Below are 9,641 nucleotides of genomic sequence, written 5' to 3' on the forward strand. Positions count from 1 at the left end.
TATGATATATTTCCCTAAACTTGAATTTTTCCCGAAAAATGTAACAATTCCATTAACATTTCCCTTATTATCTTCGGCAAATTAATCGACATTTTTATGTTTATTTTATTTCGTCCTCGAGAATTAATTTGCTGGGGAAAGATAACTCTATATTCTTTTCACCGGGGAACAGAGTTACATCCCTTGTTTCCAGGTCGCTAGGGAAGCGTTGCCTAGCTGTCTACCAATCGTTTTTTGCGATACACAACACGTGTGCAGTGCCGTGACGTCGGTCTGTTTGTCTGACAACCTTCTGCGAAAAAGGAAGATAAGACAGGTTGGTTGTTTTATTTAGGATCTCACTCAGCCGCCATCAAGAGGTGAGTCTGCCACCAAGTCACGTAATTCATAATTTACAACTCTGGAGCATATTTCATACATGAAAGCTCGAGCTCTTGGATAAAGTAATTCAATCGTGTCTTGAAAGTTCCTCGGAGATTATTCGAGAAACATGCATGTGTATCCATTGCGTTGCAGTACATATGTTATATGCGTAGTATTTATATTTTATATGCACGATGTGAAAGTCTAGGTGCCTAAGTAGAAATAACATGCAGCTCTAAAGATTAATACTAGGGGGAAAACTGTTCATTATTGACGGTACATGTTCTGTATATTTAAAAAAAATCCTCAAGACTGAGAGATTTTTTGGTAAGAGAGTATGTTGGTATGACAACGACGTTTTTGTTGAATGGTTTGAAGTATTTTGATAAGTTCTGGTATTCATATAGGTTTGTGATTATCTGTGTTCAAATTTCAATAGATTTCAGAACCTGATTCAGTCATGACTGTAAAGAATGAAAGTGTTTTACTCTTCACATAATCATAGCTGAGTATGGTAAATTTAAAACAAATATTAATGACTCCAAAGATACTGTTTGCATTGCTTGATTGAAACCCATGTTCATTTACTTTTTGAAATTAATTTATCTCCTGGAAATTTAAACATTTCACAGTTGATTTAAAGCTTTAAAATGTTTTTAGAACATTGTACATGTATTTGCATAAATGATAGACAGTTCAGTTTGAAGACTTCCCATTATATCTCATGCATAGAGCGTGCTAAATTGCTTCTCAACCCAGCTTGAAATTTTTTATTCTCAGTTTTAATCCATTTAAATTTCATGGCAACTTGTGAGTCAGCTATAGGTCTGGTTTAAAATTCATAGTTTCATACCGATAATGTACACAAGAAAGAAAGGGAATGTTTTGTATTAATCAAACATGTACTTTAAATCTAAACAACGTACATTTCGATGTTTTATTGCATTCATATTTTGTGAAATGATATGATCATGGTGTCTTTTTATTTGTAACCAAATACTTCTAACCTTTTAAAAAATGACTTGGCATAACTTATAATGGCTTTCTACTTATGCTTAGTCACTTTTCTAAGCTGGCATATTGAGAATAATGAGAAAAGGTTAACTCCTGAAATATATGGTGTGTTGGAAATACTAGACTCCTTTAAAGTTATGATTTGGAATGCACATCTAATTTTTGCGAAGATTCCACCCCTTTTGAGGTAAAAATCCACCTCAAATGTCAAGCTTCTCTCTGGTTTGCTTTTGATGTAAAGCTTTGAGGTTTCACATGGAATCTACCTCATTTCCAGGTTGATTCAACCTCAAATATTTGTCACCTTTTCTCCGATTTGACTTTCCATGAAGGTATAAACGTATTATATCTATACCATTGATTTGAATAGCATCAATAATGAATCCTATTTGATCTATTCAGACAATGAATCCCATTCATAGCTCGATCAAATGTTGTGGAGACTTTAAGGGCACTTAATAAGCTAAGTGTAAACTTGGAAACTCAATCAAACCTAATAATCAACAGATTAATGTTTACCGTATATTTATGTAAAATCTGTCAGTAGTCCTGAACCATGGATCAGATTTTATACCTAGGGGCTTAAAAACCTTGAAATCTCCGAGGCTAGGTCACAGTTCAGTTTAAATACCGCTACTTGGTACTATGGAGGTATATACTATATATATATATATATATATACATATAAAACCCGGGCCAATTTGTTTGCTAGGTCAGTTGTTACATATCTTTATATACTATTTATCATTTAAAGTTTCGTCAATGAGGTTCTTGAAGCAATAGTCCTGTTTAATCGTTGTGAATACATAGGTGAAGGGTTAGCTTCAAATATCAATACATCAATACTTGCTTCATTGTTTGCCAGGGTCGTATTATAAAAAGCCCCCCTTCCATATCCCCCTTATACATGTGCAGCCTTTTTTACTATTTCCTCTTGATATCCCTTTTAAAGGAATATTTTTTTCATACAAATTTGTGTTAAATGATATTATACAAACTTGTTTTGTTTGAACTAACATTTTGAAGACATTTTTAAGCGAGTTTCTTCAGGAGATCGCTATTGACTAAACTTCTTAAAAAATTGCAGTTCTTATTGTACAAAAACTTTGAATACTAATAGTCTACCTAAATTAATAGTGTACAAGAAAATTAAGACAGGCAGTGATTTGTTTGGGATAATTTGATAATTTGAAGATTGAAATCTTCCATTTATAAAAATGAGACAGTGTAAGGATTCTACCATACTGTAACTTGTTGGATGATTGGAGAACTTGTATTGAAATCAAAGGTTTCAAGATCTTCAGTTATTAAGAGTAAGGCAGTTGGGGGTGATGGGGTGACAGGAGGTAGAGACAGGCCAGAAAAGGAGGGTGGCTTACAAGTGGAAAGTTTAATAAGACATATATCTATAAACATCGTTGAATTTCAAACATTGTATACGCGGTTGCAACTTTTGTATAAATGGTCAGTTTACTATTGGTCAAAATACGGTAATAAGGAATTTATTCATATTGAAACTGAGTTTATTAGAATTAAGCCGCTTTGATAAAAATAATTCAATTTTTGTACTACACAACCAAGATATGATAAGCATTTTACATTATTCAAAAAGAACAACTCTTATTGATTATATGACTAGCTAGCTTATAACATTTCAAGCAGGCCATTCTTATATAATTCAGATCCTACTGTACTTTTGGGAAAAAGAAACTTGAATATTTGATAAACTTTTCTCTCAATGAGTAATGTCAGCCTTTGAGATGGCAACTTAATTTTGCCAGGAAACTGCCTAGTGGGTAGAGCCAGAGTTATTTGACATTTCTTTGTGATCACATTTATTTTTTTTTTTTTGCATTGAATAGAAAATATGTCACCCAGTTTTATCTTTTATCAACACGCAAGCATGCAATATGACTTGGTTATCTTAACACAGCCAGAAACTTTATTGTTGGTGCAAGATTTGACCTTATTGTACACGTCTATTTTACAAATCTGAAAATTGAAAAGGTGTAAATTTATGATGTCACTACAGGTATATATTTAAAATGCTTTAAAAATGAATTCATTTTCACCTTGCTTTTAAAAAAAAGTTATCTCTGTAAAATGTAAATACATTACATCAACTTTTGATCTATAAGCATACACCTGTTTAATGATTATTGAAAATTTTATGGGCAAACGTAAATTTAAATCAAGCCTTAACTAGACTTGTGTCTGAGAAAAAAAAAAAATTCATTAAATTTAGATTTAGGTTTGAATCAGTTAAACAACAATTGGAAAGATATTATTGAGTTTCCATTTATTGAGAAACAGATTATAACCATACAGATGCATATATTATTAATGCACCTCATATTCAAATGTTCTGCCTGATTGAGTACAAAGATAAATGGGATGATTTTAACTATCTCACCTTTCAGGTAATGAATACAATTGAAATTTTAGGATTTTTTTCATTCCGACTGGCAGCTCTGGCTCATCATGCAGATTTGATTTGTAAATTGTAGTAAATAGAAAACAACAAATCCCGGTCGTCAATTACAGAGTGTTATGAGGGATTTTAAAAAACACACTGCAGCTAATCAATATATTAAAAAAACTGCATTGTATTTAATTTTTGTTTCGCTCTGTATGAAGTTATAATCAGCTATTGATTAAAGCTTTTTAAGGTGTATATATACTGTGACGTACAGGTCTTTTCTTGAATTAACGGTGAATACAGTCCCTTTAAATCCAAAAGCCGTTACTTGCATTGGCCTGGGCCTTGGTTGCCGGGGAGCTCGGAGTGCAAACAATAGACCAAACACACAACACTTAAATATATGCTACTGCTGGACTAGGGTTGGGATATCGTCAAGTCCATATATATTTTTTTCAACTTTGGATATTTCTCTGTGTAAAACTGTGATAGGATTTCTCTACTGAATGGTATTGGAAACTTATTCTATTAGTTGAGGTAATGATTCGGTTTTTTTTGTCATGCTGATTTTTTATTGTTGCTAGTTTCTTCTGGTGTGAATATTGATCTATACCTGGAAAAAGAACAACAATATTCTGTTCACCTTTTTGATTTTATACCTCTACCTGCATTGTGCCTCTCAATCAGATTTTTTCTCAGCCTAGCAACTTATTTTCCAGCATAAATTGAACATTTTGTTAGAATTTTTAACCCCCCCCCTAAAGTAGACAATACTTTTGAAATGAAGTTGAAACAAGATATGGTGTGATTTTTTTCTTAAGTTTTGCATTATATTGACTGTGAAATCCTCCAATTCAGTACATGTATTAGTTTTAATATTTAAAACAATTTTTTTTCTTTCCCTTTTTACAGGAATCAGTGAGTCAGTGTAGATAAATAACAAATTTAGCAACCATGGTGTACAATTATACAAAGCCCCGTGGCCCCATTGCTGCCATGTACAGCAGCCCCGGCCCCTGTTACGGACTTCCAGGTTTGGTGGGACAGAAAACCCATGATCCCCGCAGTGTTCACCACAAAGGCTCCGCCTACCCGTTTGGTGTTCGCCACGGAAAATTCAGGGATGACTGCAGTCCTGGACCCTGCTATTACCCCAACCCCAAGGTTTATAGGGACGGAAACGATGGCACCCCCCATTACTCATTATACAGCCGCCAAAGGGACGGAACCATGTTTAAAGTGCCTGGCCCCGGGGCTTACAGCCCTGAGGGTGCTGGACCCACCGCTCACTTCCGCCACCCTGCCTACAGCTTTGGAACTCGTCACAGAAACAGGAGAACTGATAACACACCTGGTGAGATTCCTGCTTCTTTTTACAGTATTTTATAAAACTTAAGGATGTTTACTGGCAAATTCACATTAGTTTACAGGCAAACTCACATTAGTTTACAGTCAGATTCAAATGTTTTACAGTCAAAGTGAAATGTCTTAATAAGAAAATATTTTCATACTTTGAAAACAGAGGGACTCATTATTAAAATAATTGTTCAAACAGATCTAATAGCATAGCTGTATTGTTTAAAACCGCTATACTTCAATCATGTCATGAGGATTTCTCTCCTTGTCTACCTGAGATACAGTCAATAAATTCAAAAACTTTATCATTTTGAAGTGTATTTGCAATGGTTTTGTGGGGTATTTCAAGTTGGGAGAAAATTGGATGAATTAGCACCAGGTGAAATAGCATGATTGATTCTTGATTCAATGTCTGACCATTGATTTTATGGAGAGTCCCCCCTAGGACATTTTTTTTCGCTATTATTGGCTCTGTTCCCGTGAACATCGACACAGGTAATTTGTTTCTTGTGGAAATGGTTCCAACTGGATCTGTAAAGACATAAGATGCCTATTTATCATAGTTTGGTTGCTATTAAACCGATCAAATGAAGGCAAAAAAGGAAAGGCCAATTCGGATCTGATCTGATCGAAAAATCAATGAGTTAATCTGAAAACAGCCATAATTGAAATGCATCTTGATAAAAACAAAAAGAACCTTCTCAGAGAAAATCAGTTTGATTGAGGCATAAGTTGTATAAAAAAAAAAAAAAGGTGTTCAATATTTTTGAAACCATTTATCATTTCAGCTCCTAACAACTACACTCTGACACCAATGTTGGGAACCACGAAGGAATCTGGCAAACCCCAGGCCCCAATCTTCTCCATGTCTGGCAGACAAAAGCAGGGAGGATTCCACGAGGATCTGGCCAAGGTGAGGAGCTCCTCTCACTGACCCCCTTTTTATTAATGAGTTATCCCCCTTTTGTTAATTTTTTTGTTAAGTTATGATAACTTACAAGACAGCTTTATAACTTTTTTTTTTTTTTTTTTTTGGGGGGGGGGGGTAGTGTTATTGATCCAGTCATTTGACACTTTAAAGTGGGCTGATAAGGATTCTATTTAGATGGCTTATCAGGATGCAAACCCACTCCCCCACCCCCTAAAAACTATTTAAAAACTGATGAGGAAGCTAGGTTTAACATTATAATAAACACATTTAACCTGTTACAGATTCCTTGAGAATTTTAGACTTCATACACACATAGATACATGTACTTATTGGATTTTGTTGAAAAACCTATTTGATCTGGCTGTGTGTACTGAACTGTCTAGAAGACTGTTTATTGTTTGGTCAGAATAGTAAACAATGGGCAGACCTCTCCTCCACATAAGTAATCTGTCAAGTGGTTGACAAACAAGTCTGAAGAACACCACCTATGCTACTTTAATAAACAAAGTCTAGCTACTTCGGTTAAATACCTTTATTTTCCATTTACTCATATTCTAACCTATACTGATAAATGTACCAGGAATACATCTTGTTGAATTTATTAAGACTTGCACTTGTAAGCCTCCTTTTCCAAATAATGTTTCCCCATTAAGAGGGATGGGGAGGGTCTCTGGGACTTTTGCTCTCTCTCTCTCTCTCTCTCTCTCTCTCTCTCTCTCTCAGTGTTCAGTCAATTCCTAACACTCACATAGCAAGTAAAAAGCTGAATTTATTGCTTGGCATTTAGCCTCCTTTTGAATAGTGATATCTAATTTTTGGTGGTGCTATTTCAGACCCCTGGACCAGGAACCTATGACACCTCTGATCCCAGCATCTACAAGGATAAGGCGCCACTGTACAGCATGACCAGCCGAAACGTCATGCCCGGAGACACCACCCGCAAACCTGGCCCCGGTGCTCACTCTCCCGAAACTGTAAGCTCCACCACTTTGTCGTTCTCTTTTAAAAATCTGAATACAGTGGAATCATTAGAATTCATGGTGGCTTAATTTTTGTGGATTTCATGGGTCAGACACCTCATCCATAAATTTATATCCATTATTTATTAATACATTAATTATCCAAGTATATGAAAATAATGTGGCCCTGTGAGCCTGTGAAAGATTGACAAGCAAAGAAAATAAGACCCCACAAATTTTAATGATTTCACAGTAATAAAAATATTGATTACATATAGATAATATTGTTAATCTGTGAATAAAAAAGAGCGGAAAAATTTTGCAATTTTCAAACATTTTTTTTAGTTTTTTTTAATTAGAATTATCAATTGTTTAACTTTAGTTGAACCAATTTTCAAATCTGTCATATTTTTTCTCTCCTTTCACAGGTCTGGACTCACAAAAAGAAGATGCCCGAGTTCTCCTTCGGAATCCGTCACAGCCAATACTTAGCTCCCCTTATCGTAGACCAGGCTGATTGAACTTGTACATACATTCTAATTCATAATTTTTAGGATCATTTTTTTCTTTTTTTTTTCTTAAGAGATGTTATACCGAGTTTTTTATATTAAGATTTGAACACATTTCCAAATCAAAAAAGAACTTTTTTTTCAGGTTTCTAGTACATTTTTAGCACTGGTTTATAATATTCTTTACGATAAAAAAAAAGTGATTGGTTTTTTACATTCCGTCCATTTACTTTTTTTTATATATATATACTTTCATCAAGTGATGAAATTTTTTTTTTGTTTTTTGTATGCATGTATTTACCAAGGCTGTGATAAAATGCGTTGAACAACATGAAAATAAAAAAGAATTTAATTAATCTAGCTGTTTCCTTTTTTTAAGTTAAAAGTTTTTCAGTTCCAATACATTTTGTATTCGTGAAAAAAAAGCAGTATTAGGATGCATACAGGGACTCACTACATAAAAGTATTATCGCTGGATATATAAGCCTAGCCTACTAGTAGTGTAAAAGAACTCGGACTTTGAGCCTCAGGAGTGAATCGTGTTGGGTTTATTATTTTTTTTCTTGAGCCATAACTGCATTATCATCGTATGATTGTGACTTTAATATGTCAGCTGTATAATAATATTATATGTATGTAAATTTTTTTTTTTCATTTGTACAAAGTTTTTTTTTTTCCTCTACGTGATATAGTATTATTATTGTCATTTTTTAATACAAAACAAACTCGTTTTATATTTTTTCTATATCTATACAGTCACTAGTTTGAGTTCTGTGTTGACAAAAACAGTGAATTATGTCCCCTATTTCTCGCGCTCTCTTTTTCTCGAGTTTCTCCAGTATTTGTGATCATATGGAATGCACTAAATCATAAGTGGTTGTGTTTGTTTAAAAACTTGCGACGTAAACAAAAAAATATACAGCTTGTTAATTAGATCAGTTTGCCAAAAAAACCTCGAAATATTTATGAATTTTAGATTAAAATAGCCATATTTATTATTAGTTTTAATATATTTCTATCAAAACATTTCAAGAATTGTCAGGGTGTTTTTTTCGATGTATGTGACATTTTTTTCGAGGAATTTATAAAATTCCTTCAGCAGAATTTCACAGTGTGTGCGATATTGTGTTTGATTACTGCTGTAAAATAATAACAACAACAACAAACTTGACAGTTCTTGATTGTTGTGGAATTTTTTTGCTCAATGTTTCAGTCTTTCTGTGCTAAAGTCAGTATCAATAAGTTTTTTTTTTTTTAAAGAGTTATCTCCCTGTACATGACAGCAGCATGTAAATATAAATTGATCAGTGACACCATATTTCTGTAGAAACAACTAACAGAATAAAATATGCATTGTTGAAATACATGAATTTCTTCTTGTTATTTTTATAATTATTTCTCCTTGGAAATTACATGCAACTCTCCCCTCTGTACTGCAAAAAAGAAACAGGAGAAAATGCTTTTCAAGGGAGACAATTGCAGTGATATAGGAGTAAGTCTCTAACATGCCCTTAGCTAGAAAAGGAACTTTTGAGATGATGGGGATTGTTTAAAATAATTTTTCAATACTTGCCATAAAAATCTCTCTGTTGCACTGGTATACATTGTTTACTGAGAAACTAGTGGTATTAATGTTTGGGTAGCTAGGATATTGATTCAATATGCATCACAAAAGTTGAAGTGAGAAGAAAAAATTGGCACCAACTGAACTTTGATATTGATCACTTTTTACCCAAAGGTGATATTTTTAATTATACATTTAAACCACAGATTGGTTTCTAGGTACCGAAAGAATATGCACAATGATTCATTCTGTTTCCTGCATGTAAAGAAGCCCAAGGACAAAAATGTCATTTCCATCCCTTCAGTATCTCAATTTCAGGAAAATTCCATGATTTTAGAAGCAAGAATACCATAAGGGCCTGTAAAATTGGCTTGCTAATTTATCGCTGTAGTTTCCAATCAATATTTACGATTTTTTTTTAACTCCAGAATCTTGTAGTAGAATAAACGCAGACAGGCAGACTTCACTGTACAAAAAAAACTGCTAGGAAATGCGTACATATTTTTAAACCAAATGCCATGCAGAA

General features: G+C 33.7%; 1 protein-coding gene across 2 annotated transcripts; it reads left to right on the plus strand.

The window, feature by feature from the left end:
* Nucleotides 1-208: 208 nt before the first annotated feature.
* Nucleotides 209-8,915, plus strand: LOC128184545 (outer dense fiber protein 3-like). Of its 2 annotated transcripts, none has more exons than XM_052854078.1 (5): nt 209-359; nt 4,709-5,150; nt 5,941-6,065; nt 6,917-7,057; nt 7,471-8,915. In XM_052854078.1, exons 2-5 carry the CDS (start codon nt 4,751-4,753, stop codon nt 7,561-7,563), a joined length of 759 nt encoding a protein of 252 aa, XP_052710038.1. In that variant the 5' UTR covers nt 209-359; nt 4,709-4,750; the 3' UTR covers nt 7,564-8,915. The 2 variants fall into 2 exon arrangements, with proteins under 2 accessions (XP_052710038.1, XP_052710039.1); XM_052854079.1 differs by lacking the exon at nt 209-359 and adding an exon at nt 4,175-4,333.
* The last annotated feature ends 726 nt before the right edge of the window (nt 8,916-9,641 follow it).

This window comes from Crassostrea angulata, chromosome 5 (genome assembly GCF_025612915.1).
Source record: "Crassostrea angulata isolate pt1a10 chromosome 5, ASM2561291v2, whole genome shotgun sequence".
Classification (NCBI taxonomy): domain Eukaryota; kingdom Metazoa; phylum Mollusca; class Bivalvia; order Ostreida; family Ostreidae; genus Magallana; species Magallana angulata.